The 26551-nt window shown below is 34.8% G+C and overlaps 1 protein-coding gene across 1 annotated transcript; it reads right to left on the bottom strand.

Annotated features, from left to right (window-relative positions):
• Positions 1-733: 733 nt before the first annotated feature.
• On the bottom strand, positions 734-24774 carry LOC123527480 (A disintegrin and metalloproteinase with thrombospondin motifs 20-like). Its single transcript, XM_045306956.2, has 22 exons — positions 24628-24774; positions 23753-23852; positions 23060-23156; positions 22489-22566; positions 21770-21921; positions 21266-21309; positions 20436-20541; positions 19232-19384; positions 18675-18819; positions 18250-18366; positions 16355-16406; positions 15772-15977; positions 15419-15547; positions 14907-14958; positions 14375-14580; positions 8602-8739; positions 8154-8205; positions 5634-5842; positions 4501-4629; positions 4171-4222; positions 2978-3139; positions 734-905 (listed from the first exon to the last, which is right to left on the bottom strand). Exons 1-22 carry the CDS (start codon positions 24671-24673, stop codon positions 790-792), a joined length of 2541 nt encoding a protein of 846 aa, XP_045162891.2. The 5' UTR covers positions 24674-24774; the 3' UTR covers positions 734-789.
• Positions 24775-26551: the final 1777 nt, after the last annotated feature.

The following is a 26551-nucleotide window of genomic DNA, read 5'->3' as shown; positions in this document are numbered from 1 at the left end:
TCTACACAGCTTTCATGCCAGTAGAGTTTTGCCAAAAAGGTCTTCTTATTGAATCGATAATTTGTCTAATTTTATTTGATTTATGTTTCAAACAATCATTTCTCAAAAAACGGGAGTCAGCTGAAGCGAAATTAAGTACACAAGTTTCATTCCAATCAACGGTATATTATACACTTTGGTGATAAGAAATTCTCGATACTTGTGGCAGCAATTTTACTTTCGTGATGTTTTAAAAGGCATTTAAGAACAAAAAAGTCTTATTCGGTATATTATACAATGTATCACATTTTTAAATAGAACAGCAATGAAATACAAAGGCTTTACTACATAATTATAAGCTCAATTTCGAGTCTAAACTTGGTTTTGTTATGTATATAAGCGAGTCTTAGTTTCTTTATTAAGTAAAATAAAATGAATGTCAACTAAATCTTTAGGGTTATGATGGTATAAGAAATGGCGTGAGCCGCTCTATCTTCAATTTGACTGTTTTCAGGATTTTTCGGATCGTAAGGCCATCAGAATTGGCGTGAGCTGTAGCTTCGATACATTATATTTCATGTACAAAGTTATTTTGCACTTATATGTAGATTTCATTTTCACTCTACAATGTTTTACTGAGACTTCAACATTTTGAAGTAAGAGCTTTATATCTTTTATTTTACACAATCAGCAAAGGGGACAGAGCAATCTATTTCAAAAGAAGTAAAATATAAAAAAGAAAAAGAAACAAAAATAAAGTGTCCTTTTTTATTCGTTTAAATATTTTCAGTATCTTTTTTGAAGTATGTTTCATCCGACAATTGCTGATGCTCTACATGTTTCGCAACATTGTGTCAATGCTTGAGGCTGGTACCTTCCACAGGCACTCCGTACACATCCCTTCAACCTGTCACCGTACTCGCAACCTTAAAATATAACAGTGACATGATTACAGAAATGAAATAAAATCTATCTTGCAAGCACTCCATACGCATCACTTTATCCTGTCTCTGTACTCATATCCTTAAAATAAAAGAATGTCATGCATAAAGCCATGGAATAAAAAAAAAATCTTGCCAGCACTCCGTACACATCTCTTCAATCTGTTTCCGTACTCACTGCCTTAAAATACAAGAATGTCATGCTTTAATCCATAAAATTAAAATGTACTGCACACACCCCGTGCACATACTTCCAACCTGTCGCCGTACTAGCAGCATTAAACTTCAAGAATATCATGCTTACACATGAAATAAAAACTGTCTTGCCCGCACCCCGTACACATCTTTTCAACATTTCACCGTACCCACAACCTTAAAATACAAGAAAGTCATGCTTACAGCCATGAAGTAAAAATGTCTTGCCCGAACAAAGTACACATCTCTTCAACTTGTCGCTGTACTCGAGCCCTTATAATTCGAAAATGCCTCGTCCACACACCATATACATCCCTTTAACTTGTCACCATACACGCAGCCTTATATTGCATGAAATTCTTGCACACACACCGTACACATCTTTTTTTTTTAACTTGTTGTCACATTTGCAGCCTTAAAACAAAAGAATTTCTTGCCCACACACCGTCCACATCTCTTCAACTAGTTACCGTACTCGCTGCCTTAAAATACATGAATATTGTGTCCGTACAAAGTACACATCTCATCAAATTGTCGCCGTACTGGCAGCCTAAAACATTAGAATGTCTTGCCCGCAAAAAGAACAGATCCCTTTAAACTGTCATTGTACTCGCAGCCCTAAAATATAAGAATGTATTGCCCGCACAAAATACAAATCCTTCAGCTTGTTACCGTACTCACAACCTTAAAATTCAAGAATGTCTTGTCCGCACAAAGTACACACTCCACCAATTTGTCAGCGTACTCACAACCTTAAAATATAAGAATGTAATGCCTGCAAAAAGTACACATCCCTTTCGCTTGTCACCGTACTCACAACCTTAAAATTCAAGAATGTCTTGCACGCACAAAGTACACACTCCACCAACCTGTGACCGTACTCACGGCCTTAAAATATAAGAATGTAATGCCTGCAAAAAGTACACATCCCTTTAGCTTGTCACCGTACTCACAACCTTAAAATTCAAGAATGTCTTGCCCGCACGAAGTACACGCTCCACCAACCCGTCACCGTATTCACAGCCTTAGAATACATGTATAAGTATGTCTTGCCCGCACAAAGTACACCGCTTCAACCTGTCACCGTACTCACAGCCTTTAAATGAAGAATGTCTTGCCCACACAAAGTACACATCCCTCCAATTAGTCACCGTACTCTCAATCTTAAAATATAAGAATGTCATGCCCGCACTCCAAACACACCCCTTCAAGTTGTCACTGTACTCGCAGTCTTAAAATATAAGTTCATTGCTACAGCCTTAAATACAAGAATGTCTTGATCGCACTCCGTTCACATCAAATTGTCATCGTACTCACAACCTTAAAATTCAGGAATACATTGCCTACACTCTATACAGGATCTCTATAAGAATGTCACGCCCACGCCCATCAAATACAAGAAAGTTCTTCCCGCAGGCAGTACATATCTCTTCATCGTACTCGCATCCTTAAAATATAAGATTTTCTTGCCCACACATTAAGAAAGACATCGGTAACATTAATCATTCGATCAATAAGGCACGCACATTTACAAAAACGTAAAAAAATAGCATGCATGATAGTTACATTTAAAATGTATACCTTACAGGCATAATAACTACATTAACGTTTACCTTATTATATGCATGATAATTACGTTAATGTATGCCTTAAATGCGAAATTATTACTTTAATATATATTTTGTATGTATGATGATAACGGCGTGATTATGGGCATGATTATAACGTCAATGTATATCTTACATGATAATTACGTAAATGTATACCACACCTGCATGATAGTTACGTTAATGTTTACCTTTATTGCCTGATAATCACGTGAATGTATACCTTACATGTATGATAATTAGGTTCATGTATACCTTTGATATCACGACGTACAGTGGCACAAGTGTTGCAACATTCTCTTGCAGTATAACCACTGTAACAAGGCCAGTTATTGCCTTGCTGGGCTATCTCAGCACATGTCAGATTAGCGTAGGTAACAGACGGGTCATTGTCATGGTCTCCCATTGGGCAGTTGTCTGCAAAATAAAACTGAAATTGGAAACCAGTCTCTAATTGTAAGCTTGTGATTAGTCAATTTCAAGATTGAGCTCAGAATCCTCCAATCCGATTGTTAATGTTTTGAGGCGAGTCACCGAACCAATATGTGTAAGGGCCAGTTGTCTGAAAACTAAATGTGAGTAATAAACAATAGTATTATGTGAGTGTGTCATAGAAAAGGCTTCCCTGTACTTTACTAGGTAGCGCAGTCTCCGTTCTAGGCGTAAGGGGAACAGGAAATCAGTTGACATATCTGCACTTACTGCGATTCAATACTGATGCCCAAACTAAAAAATCTTCCTAAGTATACATACTGGCGATAATAATTCCATTTTAATATGTTGAATAACAGGTATCATCAAAATGACCTTTAGACGTACAATGGTTGGCTTTTGTCCGACATTTTTCGCTTGTTTTAATTGATAACATCTCTATATTACACTGTATAATCAAATGTTATAAAAGCTAAGTTTATGCATGTTAGTTATGAGCCAAAAGCTTCTTAATAGTGTTATATCCCAGCCTGGGTGTCTAACTTGCAGACGTAAAAAAGCATTTTAAACTCACTAAAAAGCTATCGCATAAGCTATGCTTTTGAGGTTAAACTCACGTAAAACCAAGCTTTGGCATGGACTATGCATTTTTGGGTTTAAACTCTTGTAAAAGAAGCACCGAGCTTCGATTTGAACTACATACTTTTTGATGTTTAAACTCACGTAAAACCGAGGTTCGACTTGAACTATGCGTTTTGACGTTTAAACTCACGTAAAACCGAGCTTCGACTTGAACTATGCTTTGATGTTTAAACTCAGGTAAAACCGAGCTTCGACTTGAACTATGCGTTTTGATGTTTAAATTCAGGTAAAACCGAGCCTCGGCATGAACTATACTCTTTGTTGTTCAAACTCACGTAAAACCGAACTTCGGCATGAATTATGCACATCTGGATTAAGACTTACGTAAACCCCAGCTCGGCATATGCTAATTTGATTACCATCATCAAATATACCTGAAACATCGGGTGCTCTGTTGTCCTGCACACATTTTCCGTCCATACACCACTGCGGTTTTATAAAAGTAAAAATTAACTACATAACAATTTTATCGGTTGGTTTTCGTTCTTTACAAAATAATGTTTTAACACTTACTCTATATCCTAAGATAAAATTTTTATGGGATCAAACACCCTTGTTTAGCATGTGAATTGACAAAAATGAAATTTCACGTCTTAACAAAAATATTTAACATTAAAAATCATTGATGTGAGCCCAGCTTGAGCAAAATTTTCTCAATTCAATTCAAAACATTTTACTTTTGAATACATCTTAGAACCTTATACCTTTTTATGTCCACAAGGCGTCATGTCGTAGGCGGCCATAGAGTGACACATGGATGTTGTCTTCGTATCATGACAGTATAGATTGCTACACATTACAGAATAGTGATTGTGATTATATATGCTGGAGTGCTGAAACAAAAAAAAAAGAAAGAATATGTGCATATTTTCCTCCATATTATGCTTTGAAAATTCTATACCAATGTCTAAGTACACAAAGACTGATACAAGTAGAGCTGCATGTTTGAAAAACAAGTTCTACAAAGTTAAATTTCATTATTTATTTATTTATTTGGGTTTTACGGCGCATCAACACAGTATAGGTTATATGGCGCCAAACAGGACTACAAATTTTGGTTTCACATCTCATTTACATCGCATTTTTCACCATTGTATTCAGTAGAAATTCAGACAAAAAGACAAGGTCGTATGCTTAATTTCTTTTGTTAGAGCGATCTCAAAACATTGATCATACAGTCAAATTTCAAAATGGGCTTCTATTGGAAAGTCACACGAAAACGTCTAACAAGATAGACTTTAATGAAACTTTTCATAGCTGTAGAATTACCTGTTTTCATTTATAAGGCCAAACAAAATGCTTAGGTCCTTTTGTTTGATTTTTCACCATTGGCCTAATATCAATTGCTACTTTTTATGTTATTTTGAATCAGTTCACATCTATGCATTGTAAAAAAAGGTACCTCAGGGAAAGACAGTGACATTTATTACACATGTATAATAAATTTTCGGCAACATTCATGCTACCCGTTTAATAGTTACCAGGCAATATACTAGCTTTTGCCGATAAATGACGTTACGCCGTAACGTCTGGTTAATTTAACGCGAAGAACTACAAAAAAACCCGTAAATTGTTCGGATATTTATATATTATTTCTATATTAGCTAGGTATCTATAGTATATGAAGTAAATATCATAGCGGAAGGGCGATGTCAATGGTGAATTAGCAGAATGTAGCCTCGAATTAATTTGCATTTGGTCTAATGGAAAAAATAATTTTGTGCTTAATCGTGTGATTTAAAGTATAAACCATATAGAAAGAATTTTAGAAAAAAAAAATAAAAAAAATAACGCTATATACTATAGTAAATACAAATTTGGTTCAAACATTACTTACCCTACACATTGTAGAACCTTTACCAAACATTGCGCTGCACTGGGTATCCACAGAGGGAGCAGTAGATACATTTACTGATTTACAGGAACTGCAGCATAGATCTTTGATTTTCTTTTGAAGACACATGCTTGGAGAGTTGTTTACAATATCTTGACATGTCTGCTGGCCATTGACTACTCCGGTTTGATCACCCAGTAAACATTTTTCATCTGAAAAAAAAAGAAGATTAATACAAATGTGAAGAATTTTATGTTGGCAATGAACCATTATTAACTCATATGTTTCAACAGATTCAAGCACGTCAATGAATTGCATGGTTTAGATGACTTTAGAATACTAGCTGAAGACCTACCAACCCACTGTTTTTGTTTTTAGAAAAGCGAACAGAGTGCATTTCATATGACCTGTTGTAGGTTGTAGGAAGAGGACGCAACTTAATGTTTAAATGTAATGCGGAAAATGTGAGAAATACATCGCTGTACAGATTTTAGAAACAACCAATTTCTCAAGAAATGTATGTAAAATAAAAGCATCAATGAGTGTAAGACATGAAAACTTAAGTATAGAAGGATTACAGGCTGCAAAAGATAGCTACCATACCAAACAGGTTTTTGCAAGTTATTTTCGTACTTTTTTTTTGATATTTTGTATTAGCGTACAAAGCTGGTGTGTAGACAATTTTATTTTATGTGTTATAAATGAAACGCAAATTAATATGCAAAAACACGCTTGAGCAAACTGCAAGCAGATTCGAATTGACTGATATAGAAGAAGTTGAAACTTAACAAGCAACTCAACACGATAAAAATGAAAATATTGTAGCCTTGGTTTGATTTAACCTGTTCATGGACGGTAGTGATAATCCATGCTACTGTCCACGCCCACTAGCCTCGGACTGAACAGAACTCGGCACTTACACATGTTACAAATACTGACAAGGCGATTGGCAAACACTAATGAGTGCTCCCCGAAATTACTGTAGCATTAGGGGCTTTTCAGTAAAGAAGAAAATTTTTTAATGTGGTCAGCAAGTGTTGTGATTCTTTAACAAGTTGCACTTCCTCTTGCACTTCCTCCCACTCATCTCTATGATTGTGTAAAGTATGAAGCTAATAGCTTACATCGTCTTAGAGCTATACCCGGACAAGATTTTCAACAAAAAGGAAGATGAGAAAATATGTGAACCACTTAGGAGTAATGGTTCCTTGTCACTGCACTCGCTTTCACTGACCTTTATCAATATGTAAAGTATCAAGTCACCGTACAGAGATTTCATGTTATGCCCTGGACAAGGTTTTCAAAAAAGGGAGATAATTAAAACATGGGACCACATAGATTTGTATTTCATTGTCACTGCATTCGCTTCCCATTCCTATCCTACCTCTATCAATATGTAAAGAATGAAGCCATACCTTACATAGAATTCGAGTTATGCCCAGACAAGGTTTTCAAAAAAGGGAGATAATTAAAACATGGGACCACATAGATTTGTATTTCATTGTCACTGCATTCCGCATTCCGCATTCCCTATCACTAACCTCTATCAATATGTAAAGAATGAAGCCAATACCTTACATAGAATTCGAGTTATGCCCCAGACAAGGTTTCCAAAAAAGGGAGATAATTAAAACATGGGACCACCTAGATTTGTATTTCATTGTCACTGCATTCCGCATTCCGCATTCCCTATCACTAACCTCTATCAATATGTGAAGAATGAAGCCAATACCTTACATAGAATTCGAGTTATGCCCCAGACAAGGTTTCGAAAAAGGGAGATAATTTAAACATGGGACCACCTAGATTTGTATTTCATTGTCACTGCATTCCGCATTCCCTATCACTAACCTCTATCAATATGTAAAGAATGCAGCCAATACCTTACATAGAATTCGAGTTATGCCCCAGACAAGGTTTTCAAAAAAGGGAGATAATTGAAACACGGGACCAACTAGAGTTGTGGTTTCTTGTCACTGCACTCCCTTTTTTTAACCTCTATCTCTGTATTAAGAATGAAGCCAAATATCTTACATATAAATCGAGTTATACTTAAAAAAAGGAGATAATTAAAAAATGGGACCACTTAGAGTTATAGTTTTTTTGTCACTGTACTCCTTCTAAATAAGCTCTGTCATTGTATAAAGTCACAACTTAGAACCTTCAATATTTTTTGAGTTATCCCCCGGACAAGAAGTGTAACAGACAGACGGAAAAGCTTGCGCAACTATATGCTCCCTCACCCCTTTCGGAGAGCATAAAAAATAAAAGACATCCGTAGATGTGTTCATACGGCGGTGCACATGGAATATGCCAGTGTGTAATTCCGTTAAAGGCGATGTATGGTTCCAATTTAAAGTAATGGGCTGGCACTTAACGAGAAAACAGTGGTCAGAACTAAACATACTGAAATTAAGAAGCGGGCTCTATGATTAAGAAGACTGCATATCGTAATTAATTAATTGAGTCTAACAGGTAGGCTATAGCATGGAAAGTGACAATCGTTTTATAAAAAAATCTTACCGAGAATCGCTGGAGCATTTTCATCATGAACACATTGTCCACCCTTACACCACTAATGATTCAAAATAAAAGCAATTTTTTAGCTAAACAACTATATTGCCTTATCTTTGTTATCACAACAAAAAGCCACATCAAACTTCCCAACAAAATTTTGCAACACCTACAAAATGCATAGCAGATAAGGAAAGAGACATTTTCCATTATCACATAATGTCGGTATATTTTGGAAATATATACTGTAGTCAATCATGGACCATCAGGTATGAGAAATGTTTGATGATCGTGCAAATAACAATCGCAAAAAATTCTAGAATGTAAGACCGAGTTTGCAAAATATCCGTGCAATATATTTCGCGAATCCATAGCAACATGTATAAAAGTAAACTTATTTTAAGGACAAAAAACTGTTAAATCTCTCGGCAAAATGCTCAATCTGTCAATCATATACCTTTTTGTTTCCACAAGGTGTCATGTCAAATGCTCGCATCCAATGGCACATTGAAGGTACAGTGGTGTTGGAGCAATACAGACCACCACATATGACTGAGTAGGGGTGATCTGGATTTCTTTTGTAAGTATTTATGTTCTGAATCAACAAAGGAATATCATCTCAGGCATGTATACATATTTACAAGTTTATCGTATAAGGGATTCATTTTCATTTCTAAAATTTTTGGACGCCATTCTTTTCTTGCATTTTAAGTATTTGTTTTTTTTTTGTTCGGTCAAAATGCAATTCTACGAATGTCAATATGCCTGATGCTAAACATGAAAAATGAGGAAGCCATCCAGCTGGCTTACGGAAGGTCGGTGGTTCTACCCAGGTGCCCGCTCGTGATGAAATAATGCACGATGGGGCACCTGGGGTCTTCCTCCACCATCAAAGCTGGAAAGTCGCCATATGACCTAAAATGTGTCGGTGCGAAGTTAAACCCAATCAAAAAAAAAAAAAAAAAAAAAAAAAAACATGAAAAAAATCGCTTCAAAATATTTGTCTTTCAAATTCAGCGGAAATTACCAGTTGTGCTAACCTTCGGCAATTTTTGCTCTACACCAGAATTTTAAACAAATTTTATTATACGTAAGTTTCAAATGTTGATGAAGGAGGGTTCCTGTAGAAATGCTAAATGAGACACTTTGTAGCTGTCGAAATCGCACAGACCATATTGTCCGTCAAGCACGAAACGTATCATTGACAAAATTTGAGAAAAGTATTTTTATTGTGAAGCTAAAATGCCCATTCTTGCAGGACGAAAATGTTAACACGCCTGAATATCGTGCAAGGTACAAATTCACACCCTATAAACGACTGTATTTCCCCTCTTCCTCTTGCGAGTGATCAAAACAATAAACTGACATCTAAACGTTGAAAAACAGCATTTTAAAGTAACTGATTTGCTTTAAAGGTATATATATTTACATTTTATTAGAACCTGAACATGACTTGTTTCTGTATATAATGTGCTAGTCTGATGACAGGTAGAATTATAGCAAAAAAACTCGATTGATCACTGATTTTGTCGAGAAATTATACATTGTCAGCGTCAAAAGTACTTATTTTCTTGCTTGAAGAATGACCTATATGTAAATTCCACTGTTTCATGGATAAAGAAACAAAACTAGTTTGGTAAAATGAAATAAAACCATTGATAAATACTCGAATTTGTTTATAACCGTAAAGGAAAGAAAATTCAATGCTATTTCCTGACTGTAAGCATGCTTGCTTAATTTCTGTACAAGTGCTTGTGAGTTTGGTATAAAGACTGTATGCCTGTTTGTGAGTGACTTCTTTAAAAAATATCGGCGTTTCCTATGCTCCTGTAGTATTTCTTCATATTTAGAACCCGCAAACAATGTTTGAAGGAGGGTGGTATAAAGCAGTCACCATGTGGTCTGTCTGTTCGATCTGTTTGTATATGTGTCCTCATATATTTAGTCGTGCAATTTCTTCAATGCTATTGCACCTACCTCTCTCAAAGTTTTCATACAAACATCGGCCATATGTAGTTAATGTCCATCTTATTACTTTTCTTTTTCTTTTTAAAGTTACACCTAAAGGTGAAACATGGTCTGTGTTTCGTATCAGTGCCATAACGTCTTTATGCATTAAGGGATTTTGAAATAACTTGACACAAATGTTCACCATCATGAGACCGTAATGCGACAATGTGTCTCATACAAGACTATATTTTCTAGAATTTCAAACCAACTGATATATAATCGGAACTGCAATTAATAACATGCGAGAATATGAACAGTAAATGGGGTGAAGCGGCGCGAGATTAAATCTACTAATCCTTTGTGGATCGCTTTCTTGACAGCGTCGCACAGTAATCAGCTTTATTTTAGTTTTGTCTTTGTATTTGCCATAAACACATGAACTTTAACATGAACCTGGTCTTATTTTACTGAAAATACATTCTGCGAATGAAATAAGTCCCCATTTTACAAGCAGAAGTGCCATTAGAGGAAAAAAATGAGGGTCTATTACCTCACCTGAGCAAGAAGTGCTCTAGAAGAGCTTTTGTGACTATCCTGTGTCCGTCGTCTGTCGTTGTCGGGTATTTTTCCCGATATCTGGAGTAATGGTGTTATTTACCTTTGTACAAGAATAAGGGTAGCATTAATAACCCTGACAATTACATGGGCATAACTATATTAAGCTGTTTTGGAAAATTGTTCACATCTTTATAAAACACTAGGTTAAACACTTTTGAGGTCAATATCATATTGTGTGAAGAACAGGTTGGATTTAGAAAACATTATAGCCCTGTTGATCATATATTTTCTTTAAAATTGTTAATAGATATGTATTTTGTCAATAATAAAAAACTGTACTGTGCTTTTGTGGATTAACCAAATTTCCCTCAACTCAGTCAATCATATTGCTCTGTGGCGAAATATTCTAAGTTAAAATATTGATGGAAATGTTTTAAAATTATTCTCAACATGTATGATAAAGCGAAGTCTTGTGTAAAATCAAACAATACTCTGTCTGATTTTTTTTGTGATACAGGAGTTAGACAAGGTGAAAATCTCTTTCCTATTCTATTTTCTTTATTCTGGAATGATTAATTATAGCTTTTTGTCTAGTAAATTTCATGGTCTTCAGTTATTTTCTGATAATGCTAGTCATATATTAAGTGATAACGATTTTGAAGTTTTCTTCTTCAAGTTATATTTGCTATTATATGCTGATGACACAGTCACATTAGCAGAGACCCCTAATGACCTCCAGTCAGCTCTTAATGCTATGTCAGAGTATTGCACCTCATAGGGGCTAAAGTTGTCATATTTTGGAAAAATAAGAGAGGCATACGTAATGCTTAAGTATTTCAATTTGAGAGTGGTAATATTTTAGAAATTGTTGACTACTTCTCATACCTAGGTATTCAATTTTCATTCAATGGCAAGTTCGGTAGAACTGAGGCTCATTTAGTTGATCAAGCACGCAAAGCTATGTTTGCAGTTATTAGTAAATTCAGGAAGTTGTTTTTAACTATTTATTTGCAGTTGCATCTTTTCGATACCATGGTTACTCCTATTGTCTTGTACGGCTCAGAGGTATTGGGGAGGGGTTGAAAATTTAGATATTGTTGATATATTTCAGTTGAAATATATAAAACTTATTTTAAATTTGAAGCAGAGTACCCCTAATAACAGGTTGTATGGTGATCTTAGTATTTTACCACTTTCGAGTCGTATTAAATGTAGAGTGTTAACTTTTTGGAGTAAGTTAATAAACTCAAAGGAAAATAAAATTTTTAATATTTTGTACAGAACTTCTCTCACTGTCTCACAGACGAAACAAGAAATTTAACTGGTTATGTTATTTTAAAGAAATTCTTAATTCTCTTGGTATATCTAATTAGTCGTTAGATCAGAAGATTCGCTCTTGTAACTCCTTCAAAAATGTTGTTAACTTTTGAATTAAAAATCAGTTTATACAAAACTGGAACTATTCAGTTAATAACCCAAGCATATGTTTAAATTATAGAATGTATAAACACGAATTTGTATTTGTAAAATATTTCAAGCTTTTACCTTTTGACCTTAGCATTTCACTTTGTAAATTCAGATGCATGAATCATGTTGCCAATTGAAAAAGGTAGATTTGAAAACAATGCAGGAGAACAAAGTACTTGTCATTTGTGTAACAGTAACATAATTAGGAGATGAATTTCCTTTTTATTACAAAGATATATTTCAATGTTGATAACAAATGTAATATATTTTTTCTCTCAATATAATATTCATCTATATATTTAATATATAGATGAATATTATTTTAAATATCCAGATACTATCAAATTTTCTGACCTTATGAACAATTACAATAAGAATACTTTGTTAAAACTGGCTGTTTCCTGTAAGAAAATTATGTCTGCTTTTAGATAAATAGTTAGTTTTCGTCCTCCACATCATCAGTTACTTCTGCAACGAGGTTTTACATGTCAATCTGGTTTTGTTACTATGACTTGTTATTGTTACAATTGTTGTCAGAGGCCCTTATGAGCACTGACTTGATTAATAAATTGTAAACTGTAAAAAGCAATGAAAACGACCAAATCCGCAAGGACATATTCCTGGCGTGTGTGCGTTATCACTATCAAATGCAAACTATTTCTAACATGAGAAATAGCGGTAAATCTTGACAGTCAGTAAACATGACAGCTGTATTTATAACGATAACATGTTTATTTTATTATTGAGAAACGGGGTTAAACCATTAGGCCATTCAGCTATTTTGTGCTGCTTTTGAATCTTGTTGACTGATTCACTATGAAGTTAACTCTGAATTACTAATAAGGACTTAATCGACTTTTCCGATAATATATTCGTTATCCTTTTCTATTTATACGTTCATCCGCAGGATACTTGCGGGTGAAATACTTTTGTTTGTTGTTTTTAAATCAGAGGATCATTTTCCTGCAGACGGACAGACAGACGGGGGGTCAACCTATAGTCCTCTCCTGTCTTATCTCACTGATATTTTGAAATCGTAAGGTAACATTACTTCGTGTGATTTCCATAGGGAATCGACGATTAATTTTTTGCAAGACATGGTAGGGACCTTGTGTATACATTCAGTTTCTAATTCGTATTTCATGATAGTATATGTGTGTAAAGCCAACTCTGAACACTTGCATGTAAACGATGCTGAAGCATTCAATTAATTATTTAATTAAGTAGGATAGCGAGTCACAGACACTCGAATCCAACCACCCCCAATGGATTAGTATAAGTATCGCATGGGGGTGGGGGTGTTGGGTCGACATTTAATGACATTATAAACATGACGACTGATCAGAAGAAACAATTTTGTATGCATACTTTTTATTTCATTTACGCATTTTAAGGACATAAATCGCCTTTTGTAATCGCAAGATGGAATACAGTATCACTCGCAAATACGAATTCAGATCAAATATCAAAATTGGCAAGCCGGCATACAGTAAATGTTTTTTCACCGACTAGAGAAAAATTAATTTCATTCAAAAACGCAACAGAAACAAAACATTTTATTTACATACATTTATGGAGTATGCATACTTATTACAGAAAACATGATGGATAATTGGATTACAAATCAATCTGGCGTGATATTCATCAATTTCGTGACTTGGTCGAGAGAATTTTCATGCAGTGAGTGTGATCAGTCAACATTTTTTAAACATTACCTGTCAGTTGCATTTATTATATCATCATATTCACATATTTATGTTAGACTTATCGTTTAACTTTAATACACATACAGTGTAAAGTCAAATAATGAATTTAATGACGATTCTTACCTTTTCCGTGTCATTTTATTGTTTTGATCACTCGCAAGAGGAAGCGGGGGATACAGTCGTTTATAGGGTGTGAAATTATGACATTACAATGATAACCCGCCCGCTTAGCTCAGTAGGTAGAGCGTCGGTCTACGGATCGCGGGGTCGCGAGTTCGATCCTCGGGCGGGGCGTGTGTTCTCCGTGACTGTTTGATAAACGACATTGTGTCTGAAATCATTAGTCCTCCACCTCTGATTCATGTGGGGAAGTTGGCAGTTACTTACGGAGAACAGGTTTGTACTGGTACAGAATCCAGGAACACTGGTTAGGTTAACTGCCCGCCGTTACATAACTGAAATACTGTTGAAAAACGGCGTAAAACCCAAAACAAACAAACAAACAAACCTAGATTTTTTACATATATAAAATAATGAAATGATATATACCCTACACATCGTGGAGCCTTGGCCAAATTTGCTACTGCATTGAGCGTCAACAGACACCGCCTTTACGTTAACGTCTTCACAGGACCTACAGCACAGACGTTTGACATTTGTTTCTAGACATTTTCTCGGAGAATTCTTCACAATCTCCTGACATGTTTGATTCTCGTGCACAACACCAACTCGATCACCAGGTATACAGCTTGCGTCTAAAGAAAGTTTGATTCTAAGTCTATGAAATGTTATAATCTCTATCGGTTGCCAATATTCGTTACCCCTCTGGAAAAAATTCCAGACTATCTCTTGTTTTTTACGTGCACATAATAAGGTGTCTCGATTTCAAGTCGCATCTTATGAGGGAATCTAAGCCTCTGGTTTTAAAAGCAACGTTAAATTACAGTTTTTAAAGTAGCTCGTATTTAGTATGTAGTCTTTCAAAGGACAAATAATGTTTCAAAATTGTAACTTGGAAAAAAATATATGTACGTATTTCAAATTTGGTAAAAGTATTTAGATAGCGCTTGCTTATACTCACCATGAACTGCCGGAGCTTGTTTATTGTGCACACATTGTCCATTCATACACCACTAATGAAAAGGAGTTTAAAGTAAATAATTTAGAGGTATTTTTGTAAAAAAAAACTGTCTACATCTCAAGATTTTTGCTCGTATTTTCTCATATCGCGGCTCATATGTTTTATTCAGTCGTGTTTAAGGTACTAAAGTCAGAACCTTTTTTTTTCAAATATTGTGCAACCCCATTTTAATTTACGAACACTGTAGATTGTTTGATTTTCATAGTTTCTCATCTCAGTGCTATTTAAGGTTCTAAATTAGTACTAGATTAACGAATTTTTCAAAACGTTGAGCTGAAAATCGGAAACTGAACAATTAGACACACTTACTTTAACATTTACAAAGTTATTAAAAATGACATCCAGACTCTTGTTGAGTTGATTTCTAATTGTTTTATGACATATGTGCATATGATACTTTGAAAAAATATTTGCATCAAAACAGTTTGAACTCGTAAATAACTAGTATGTACCATTTTATTTCCACACGTTGTTTTATCATAGGCTTTCATTCCGTTACAGTAATTAGCATTATTTGGTCTGGTACAAAGTAGTTCTCTACATAGCTTAGAGTACGTGGCGTTCCTGTACATGCTGGAATACTAAAATAAATAAATAAATAAATAAATGATGATAATAATAATAGTTATGGTAATACTAACTAGAGTTATCACTAAAGGTGATGAATTTAACGCCGGTACGCACTGACACTATGCACTGCAATTTGACACACACAAGACTGCATAATTATGTGGACTGAAAACTGCTGGATCCGTCGCCAAAGAAATCATTGTAGAAAAAAGCTATAAAAATGAAACAAATTTACCCGGCACATGTATGATTTGTCGCCAAATCTTTGCTGACATTGTCTATCCACGGGGACGGCATGTGTTCTCGAGTGTTTACAGGAGGCACAACATTTGTATTTGATATGACTCTGCAGACAATTGTAACTGGCGGCCTTCACGATTTCCCCGCATGTCTGCTGCTCGTACACAACCCCTTCTTGGTCTCCGGCTACACATCTGTTATCTAACATTACAAAGGTCATTTTGGTAATGATATGTCGATAGAAATAGCGATTTGGTCAGGATCCATGCTGTTCAATTTCAAAGCCTATTGCAATTAGCGAACAACATGGATCCTGACCAGACTGCAGTCTGGATCCATACTGGTCGCAAACGCACTATGTTGGTTTTCTCACGGCGCAGCTAAAATCTAAAAAAGTCAGTGAAAAACGTGCAGTCAAACTGATTTATCATGGTTATGACTTTAAAAAAAAAGATATTTCGAATAACTATGACTTTATGTCATAAAACAATTCCTTTACAGGAAAATGAATGAATTAGTAGCATACATAACATTAAAGATATCTTTATTTTAATCGTATAAGACAGAAAGTTCCATACCGACAACCGTCGGGGCTCGGCTATCCTTTACACATTCACCCGACACGCACCACTGAAAGAAGTAATTTTCTTTTATATATTGTTTCATGCATGGGATATTACTTGCAAAAAGTATATATTTCACACACACGCACGCACGCACACACATAAAAAGTATAGTACAAGTGTATAAAGGTAATGTGAAACAAGAATTCATCACTCCTGCTATATACATTAAGCAACATTACTTTCCGATGATAGGTATAATGCAGTAAGCCAACCCTTAATCATTATTTAACTAGCTTGCGGCTTTATAACCTGTAACTAGAGCGGACGGCATGGTCCATTTGTAACAGTTCGATTACAAAACTAGGGGTCATGACTTCGAGCCCCTGCTTCTCCAACTAAAATACTAATATTGGGACGAGTCCCGTGTATGAATGCTTTAACACCTGGCACGATTAAGAACCAGGGAAGCCTCTGGCATTGGAACGTCTTCTGTATCATGCACTATGCTGCTAAAGTTACTTCCAGTCTTCTGAAAATGTGGCCCATGTGGATTACCGGTGGTGACTATAAATAAATTTATATACAAACAAACAACCGGCCGCCCTTTAATAACAAGACCCGCCTCAGACATGACCCAAACATCCGATCTGTCGAATGCGGGACAGGCACCTTATGCATAAGGGTGCCGCGGCTGTAATATACTGAACAAAACAACTAACCAGCCATTTTTTATTTTGCCAATATCTTGAAACATACAAATGCATATAAAAGAAAAATATTTTATTGGAACTTTTTAAATCTAACATTTTTTTCTCTTTTTTGATATTTAGAAGTTTGACGAATTTTTAATGTCTAGCTTACATATATGTACTCGTAGAATGGCCTCAAGTTCCCACGTTTTTGTTTAACTGATAAAATTATTGGAACATATTTATTATTTCGATTCTAACCACGCAAATTATTCGCATTTTACAGCACTATATTTTAGCTGGATATATCATTCGGCTGGCCATATGCTACTATAAAAACCTCCCCACGAATGGAAAGCGTTGCATAAAACGGAATATTCCGATATTCAACAAATTTTAATTAAAGTATTAAATAGTTACTGCTGTAAAAATGTTATTTTCAATAACATCTAAGGTCGGATATAGAAACCAGAAATAAATACTTTGTTCAAAGTTTATATATACAGTTTCTAAAAATAGTGCACGTCACCTACATGATGGCACTGAAACAAACACGCCAGAACATTGCGGCGGTATATAAACACGTAAACACTTGAGTCTGGAAGATTGGAACATGAATTATAATTTATTTACTGTCAAAGTAGAATCTAGTTGACATTTGTGGTGCATACAGCGAAGAAATTGTAAATTACACACACGACCAGACATAGATGCACTGGTGTTGAAGTTGAAACTTACCGAGCTGAAACATTTTCTTACGGTAAAATTATAAACAAATAAATTCATCAGTTAGAAATCGTTTGTTTCAGAAAATTTGATGTACTTTTTATTACTACTACGTATCACCGAAAAAGTCGAGTATTTAGTCGGTATATAACAGAAGCAGAGTAGAATCTCACAGTCGTGTTACAATCGTAGGGTGGAATGGAAGAGCTATATTTTATCGTAGATTCATGTATAGGCGATTTCGCTATATGTTTATATAGCAGCTGCTGCGGATCGTGTTAGAATTCTTTTTAACTTCTAAGCCAGTATTTTATACAATGCTCACATAGTCATGAACATTTCTTACGTTAATCCTGACCCAAATACGATATCGTGAGACTTAAAGCATTTTTTAGACATATAGATATTGCTATATTAATTAAAGTCTTCTAAACTATATTTAGAAACTTATTTAACAACAAACAATAATGTGAAGGAAGTGGAAGTACATACAGATCCGGCTGCACATGCAACACCATCGCCAGCGTCAGTATAGGAACAAGAACCTCGTGCAGGACTGTAACAGTACATCTTTCTGCAAAGGTCTGTGAAATTCCCTTGGTATTTATCCTAAATATATATAGAGTCATCTCATTGGTATTGGGTTACAGCTTAAACAAGTGATCGAGTTGCAAAACAGAAGTCCCTACAGGTGATAAAACAATTTTACTTGATCTTCTGTAGTGACCTTGACCTTTGAACGACAACCACGAATCATGTGCACGACACATAGTCTAATCATGGGGAATATTTCTGTGAAGTACTAAAAATCCTTCAATACAATTAAAAGAAATTGCTATTAATAATGTTTAACATATTTTCTTAAATCATGTTTGAAAGAGAAATTCAACAAACAAATAAATAAAAGTTCATTATACCCGACAAAAGTAGGAACCTTTCCCTAAATAAGCTACACAAAGCTGATCCGGAGTGAACACCTCTCCCACCCATTTCTGAGATACTTTACCAAGTTCCGTATTGGCATGATTGTCATCGACTCTGGCGAGGCAGTTGTTTTTCTCTCTAAATAAGTGTACAAGCTGTTCTAGTCAATAAAGTTTCAGCCAAATTTTGACATTAATTACGTACATTTTCACGAGGTTTTATTTAACAATGAAAATGCTTGTCAATGAATACATATTTTTTAGCATATTTTATAAAATTCTGCAATAACTTGCCTATAAAAAGATAGTGTCTTAAATAATTATATTGTTGCTTTCAATTTCAGCAGAATTTACCGTGTCAGATATATATAATTTGAACTAAAATGCCTAGTAGGATTATATTTTCTGAACCACTTTATATTCGGAATACCTTGGTAACTACTATTGATATATTCAAGTGAGGAATACAACAGTATAGATGTATGTTCCCTTTGATGTAACGCAGACAGATTTTCATACAAAATAATATGTATTCTGATGGAGTGAAATACCTGTTAAGTTTAGTAATGAAATTCCTAATATAGGTCACGGAACAAGATGAAAATATCCATTTGTTGGTACTTTTCGTGCTCAGTTTTGCCGCCATACAATAGCCGGCACTGTCTGCGCATGCGTTTTTCTCACCATCATGTTCGCAACCAAGACTGTAAAATGTAAAAGAATATTTGCAAGCATGTGTAACAGTTCTTCTAGGAAATGGATGCCCTGTAATACAATTTCCAGTAAAAGTATCAAAGCATAGGAATGTACGGAAGCACAGAGGGGACAAGTGTAATTTTCATAAAAAAATCAAGGTCATATACAGATATATAATATGGAAAAACGACTGCACATAAGCAGATCATACAGCTCTGGAGCACAGTCATGTGTATTTTCATGTTCTTCCCACCTCTTAATAAATCTTAGATGGTAATAAGGAAAACACGTGCATAGCAGATTATATAATCTGGTACTCTTGTACGAAAACCAAAATATGGAGTTACGTTATTCGACAAAAAAAAAAAACAAAAAAAAAAAAACGAGGAGACTCTCTATTAAAAGAAAATTGCTGCGAATAACCCCTTGATTGATCTATCTTAAAACTGATGTTGAACATATTGTTCAAAATAATTTACATTTGACAATTTTGACGACAATATCACAGAACTCATTTATTTTGTTTTCAATTCCATAACATCAAGATTTTTTAATTATCTGCACACAGTAATTTTCGTTAAACTATTTTTGCTTATAACGAAAACAACTGACTTTGAATGAAGCAAAAATCATCTCGGAATTTAAAAAACTGAATCCTGTCGTCTGCATATATTGAATAATACAAAACCAGTATTCAGGTTAAAATCTGAGGAAGAACCATTCGTCCTTAAAGTTAACATAACACTTATCTAAATATAAAGAATCTCAGTAAGTCGGTTGTGCACGAGTGGTTAAAGTCACTGGCTTTAAATCAAGAGCCACTTAAGGAAGTGGATCGAGCCTCGCTATGAGCGTATATATAATTCTTCACGCGAGGAAGCCAAGCTGGATTTACAGGAGGTCGATAGTAGGCCCACTACCCGGGTGCCCCCGTGATTAAATATTGCCCGGAGGTGCACGTGTAGTCTTCCTCTAGCATCAAAAGCTTTAAAGTCGCCATACAAGCTATAAATGTGCAATTGTGGCTATAAACTAAAAACAAAGGAAATAAACCCACACCTATGACCGAGTTCATGTGCGATTGCTTGGGCTGTATACATGCTGTCAGTGTCCTTAATGATGGACTGGCTATTTGGTTTGCATTCTGCTGCGAAGAAAGCATTTCCTGTAAACAAAAACCACAGCCATCCATCAATTTAGTCGTATAAACAGAACTGAAATACTAGGATATAATGATTACAATCATATTATCATTTCAAAACAGACGTCCACTTTGAGAACGATTTATTTTTATTTTTCAGAAAATATTCTTAAGAAAAAGATTGTTGAAAATTCCTTTAGGACGTGTATTTTAAAACATAATGATACTGACTGCAGTGACACGGAATTGTAACGTGTCTAGGATGTGTATCATATAGAATAATTACATAACTCCTTATCTGTCTATGGAATCTATGCCTTCATTGTGTCACGACAAGACAAATGAGCTGCGCCATTAGAAAACCAACATAGTGCATTTGCGACCAGCATGGTTCCAGTCTAGCCTCGAATCCGCGCAGTCTGGTCAGAATCCATGCTGTTCGCTAACCATGTCACTAATTGCAATAGGGTAAGAAAGCGAACAGCATGGATCCTGGCCAGACTGCACGGATACGCAGTCTGGTCTCGATCCATGCTGGTGGCAAATGCACTATGTTGGTTTTCTCATGGCGCGGCTCAAATGTCGTTGTAAGTATGCCTAAATCCATTTCCTTTAGGCCAGAACACTCTAGAAACAAAAAAAGCTATGCTCAATAAATCGTATCTATTCATTGAAATTTCCACAAAACACATAATAATAATAATAATAATAATAATGATAATAAAAACAAATGGAAATTAATATACACCTGCATAAAAATGTGTTCCATTTGGGCCATGGGTCAACGTATATCTGAAAGAAACAAATTTAAAAATAACAATAAATGAAATTTCATACGTATGTAACTGGGTATTGTGTGGCCAGTACTCTGGCATTTTTGTTATTTTGACCGAACTGCTTGCACGCAAAAGATTTTCTAAGCTTCGCATAAAAAATCAAAGACAATACGAACATAATATGATGAAAAATAAACCGGTCTAACTACGCACTGGAATGCATATTATTTCACAGGTCTGCACTGCCCTGGACCTGGAGTAATACTGCATGTCTGTTGCCCATGGCGATACCACGCGTCGCAGTCCGACAATCTTCGGCAAAGTCCGTGCGATTCCGTGATGCCTCTCGTACAATCACGTGACTTCTTGTAACAGTCAAGATTGCCGAAATCTTGTATGGATTATAAGTCAAACGGAAATCGCCGTTTTTATAACCGATATTCCATTGATCAGAAATAGACTCAATAGGTACCAACCTTGTCAGAAGCATTGCGTGGTCGTGTGGAATGGTCTTTTGTAACTCCAAAGATTTGACCTTGAAGAGCGGATGCACCACCCTGTAGTCGATCATGAATGTTGAATTTACCTTGAATTTAGTTGTTTCTGTCCATGGGGATGCAGACGCGGTCTGACCAAGAAGACAAAATATAGGTATTAGCAACAAAATTTTATACGTCAAGAGTTCATAATTTCTTTCTTGGTGCTTGCGACCGAAAGCGTTTTCGGAACAAAGTATGGTGAATCTTGTCTTCAAAGATCATTTCTTTGACATTGAAAATAGACGTAATTGGCAGATGATCTCTAATAACAGGTACACTTTTCTGTGTGTAGGTTAACAAAAAAATTACTATTAGTAGCAGGTTATAGTTTTTTGGTGGTATCTAGAAAATATTAGACGGTATCAGTTTTTACCAGTTGTCAGCACGTGCCTACAGCAAACGAACAACATTCAGATCGAAAAGATTGTTACGAGTACTTCCTGTTAGTGGTAGACTGATCCCCTGCGAATTTCGAAAAATGTACCAAAAATTGGAAGCTATTTTGATGGAACCATTATAGGACAGGGAACCAGATTATGTTTGTGGCTACTCATCTGGAAGTTTCAGACGTTTCCGTTGATTAACATTTTACCTAGCTGAAAGGATCGGCTTGGATTATCTATAAAAAAACTTTGGTAAATAAAACAAATACCTACCGTCATTATACGCAAATCTACAAGCTTTAATTGTACGAAAAGATTGTGAGCTTCTAGGCCTTTGTACACCAAATTCGCCTGAAAAAAATACAATTGTAACTCTGTGTATAACTCATTCGCTTAGAAAATACAAATCTAAACTTTGGTTTCCGTATCCGCCTGAAAAAAAAATACCCACCAAGCTAAATTTCACACGAACAGCGGTAATAAGCAAGCGTTACGAAATTACAGCTATGCTCCGCTCCATACCTGTCTATGCCAATTATAAAATATTAATGAGAAAATTATACTTGACACCTAAAATAATGGACCCATTATAACACTAGGTAATTTCCGTTTAATTACATATCATTGTAAGACTATTCGGGATTCCTCGGACGTTTATATGGTTGAACGCGCAAGTGGCTTCCCGTAATGTATACCGAAGAATACCGATGTTTGATTACGAAGAAATACGTAATTTGCCGATTATCGTCAAAATCCCACGGCCTTACTGTTACATCATTTATCATGTTAATTTCGTAACATTTAGCCTTTTACAGTTGCCTTCTTATAAGGAAACGTATTTTACCGAATGAATCATTGTACCAATCCATGTCGTCAAGTTTTGCTTGGCTATATTCACCCTTGTTGCATGTGGGAGTTTACTGTCAGTAGTTTGGTACCATCTGTGTGCGGAAAATCAATTCATGATATACTATTCAGTGAATTATTAAAGTAAAAACACATAATATAGCTGATAATTTTATAGATGAAAATAGATTATTATTTTCAATCATTACGGAACCATAAAATGATTGGGGGAAAAAATGAGATATAAAAATATGGTTTGATTTACATTAATGAAATATCGTTCACTCATGAGCAATTGTACGTCGTTGGTGAAATTACAGAAACTTCAGTTCATATTTCAGTCTTTCACTAAAGCAAACGAATAGCCTTTATATTATTGTCAGTAACTAATTTCAAAATACTTCCTTTTTCAAAATTGCTCGGCTTGCAATGACCTTCGGACAAGGTCGAATCCACGCCATTTTAGTTGAGCGACTGACACATTATGCACTAGACAAAATAACACTACTTTCGACAGATATATTGAAAACATATGAAACTGGTTAACCGGATTTATACACTATATATCAACATTTCGATAGGAATATCTGCTTAGCTGTGAGAACATTGAACGTGTTCTAAAAAGTTAGAATTTAAGGTGACAGTGATATAGGTCGAGCTGGGTCTTTACAGAAAAGTTTTGAATAAATACCTATCAAAAGAACTGTAGTCGGCCACGGCCAAAATTTCAACTTCTAATGGCGCGTGCGCACGTGTTCCAATGTCCGCAATGGCGTGGTGAATAAGAAGTCCTAAAAATATTGTTATTAGCAAAAGAGTGTGAATCCATATGCTTCAAAAAAAAAAAAAAAAAAAAAAAAAAGGAAAGGAAAAAAAAAAACAATTAAAAATTTTTAAAAAATACGACAGAAAAATTATTATCAGTCCGTTCGACAGAACAGAAGAAAATGCGTGTTTTGTTATCGTTGTGAGTAAGGTGTTGATAAAATGCAGTTTTAAGGCTTTAAGAAAACAGTTTTATTAAACTTACTGATAACTACGAACTAAGTTATGCTGAACATTGCTTAGGGAAATAATACAATTAATAATAATTTTTAATCCATTCACCGTAAAATAAGAACAGCAAATATATACATTTGTTTGTATATAAAAAAAACTGCATATGTTTTATTATAAGGCTTTAAAAATTCTTTGTTTCCTGTAGCATACTTAAAAAAAAAATTTTTTATTTTTTTTTTTTATTAAGTGAAACTTTTCGAAAATTATTTTGTGTCAAAAATGAATACAAATAAGAGTGTTATGCCTTTAGTGCATCAGTAAGTTGATTTCTGTTTAAAGCATAAAAAGTGAAATTTTGCATCTACTTTGTTTAAAAGTTGAGAAAAACATTCTCCAAGGCCATAAAACATTTAGAGTCGAACCAAAAAATTAGGGTAGGTCGGGATAGCAGAACTAACAATATTTTACGCCTCGGTATTAAGTATCAATCGGTATAGTTTTATTGTTTTGTTTCTCTATAAAATGACACATTTTGCTCCCGCAAATGAATAATTTGTGTCGACTTACCACCAAGGAGGAACGCAGACGTTGCTATCAATCCGATGTGATGCATCTCCCCTGTCTGCTGTTTTTCAAATCACAGAGCAAAAGTGTGTCTGGTTTATTTGCACTAAATTTGATAAAGCCTAGTTCATGCCAAACAAGTTTAACACAGACGATAAGGTGACCCCATTGATAGTGAATGTAGGACTACTTTACGTCTGACCTCTGTTAGTCTGAATCACTGCAGGGTCAAAGTTTTACATGTGGAGGAGGAAGATCGAAGGTCCTTGTCATGTAATCAAGAAAGTACTTTCTTAAAAGTTGGAAAATTTTCATATTCAAAGTACTTGGACTTTATACAAAAACTTAAATATGATTATACGGCAGATAGAAAAAATATTATATATAGATAACTATCATTTTCTAATGGTATATACCTCTTTGTGATATTTATTTTCAAAATAATAGATCTATTGCTACTTCCCCGAGAAAAAAAGTGTGGTTTGTTAACATTGTTATTTACTGTTTCTGTTCCTAGGGCGCCGATTCCAAAGTTGCATGTTAACTAAGTGTGCCTGGTAGGATACCCGTAATCCTGCTCAACCATTCATGCTTGGGACTTTTTTTTTATAGTATCGTTAAAATGTTAATTTCTTGACTGGCGGATTGAAATGAAAATTTGACTTAAGTAGATGCTTGCAATTGGAATAACAATTATATTTCTTTTTTTAGATATGGCTTTACTTTATTCTACATCAAAACAACCACATGTTGCTCTTGAAAGAAAATTTGAACGCAGGCCAGCTGTAGATCTATCGTGTAAGAAAAAGTCTTTCAAACTAGATTGTAAACGGAGACCCACTTGCCGATTAACGTTTTGTGTAGGCTACCTGTCACAATAAAATGGCTCTCCCCAGATCTGCAATCGTGCTTTTAATTCAATACCCGAGCGTATGAAGTATGCGAAAGTCACCTTTTAAACAATGGCATTATGAGACTTTAAGTGAAGCTGTCCGTTTCAGTGTTTTAGTGTAGGCGCCACTATATAAAACACACCTCCTATCTTAAACACGCCCCTGAGCTTTGTTATAAAATCATTTAAATACGACATGCACATGGTAAACGTATTAAAACAATAGTAAACGTCTATGGTTTAAGAGATTATGTTACATTTTATAGTCAATTATGTAAAGTGAATAAATTGTTGTTCTTTTTGTAGTTAATCAAAATTGCATGTAATACATAAAACGTGTGAACAAAATCATTTCTTTATATTTTGACAGAAGAAATATAGAATATTTCCTTACTTAACTCGGATATTTTTCCTAAATTTCATTTAGTACTTTGCATCGATGTTCATTAATTTAAGACTAAAGACTATGAAAGAACAAATCAAAGTGCCTTGAACACTAGTGATGTTATTCAGTTTGGAAATTTAGAGCAGGACGGGAAGGGCCCATATAGTGAAGGTAAGTTTACTGCACTAATATTAAACTGATTTATAAATATACATGTATTATCATTTTGGGTTGTTGTCAAATACAATAGTTAAAATCAATTTGTTAACTGATCTTAAACGACAATATGACATTGTCACGTCAAAGGGTAATAATTTCTTGTTACAGTAAATTTAAGCAACAGAAAAACAAACCAGCAACTGTTAACAATAACACAATTTTATTCATGAAAGTAAAACTTCAAAATACCTTTAAAAATAAAAATGACAAATAGTCGTAAAATCGAATTTATCTTTGAATATTACGAACAAAGACTAGTAAATATATATCAATAATTGATTTTGTCACTAACTTTACCGTTTCCAACATTTGTAACAATAGTACTATGTTTCTATATTTTAAACGAATACCTACTTGCTTCTAAGAGGATTTCAAAACTTATTGTGCGGAAGCGTATTCGGACCATTTTAGACTGGCTCACCGTAATTTCA

The sequence above is a fragment of the Mercenaria mercenaria genome, chromosome 14, assembly GCF_021730395.1.
Source record: "Mercenaria mercenaria strain notata chromosome 14, MADL_Memer_1, whole genome shotgun sequence".
Lineage (NCBI taxonomy): Eukaryota > Metazoa > Mollusca > Bivalvia > Venerida > Veneridae > Mercenaria > Mercenaria mercenaria.
This window is presented reverse-complemented; position numbering and strand designations above follow the sequence as displayed.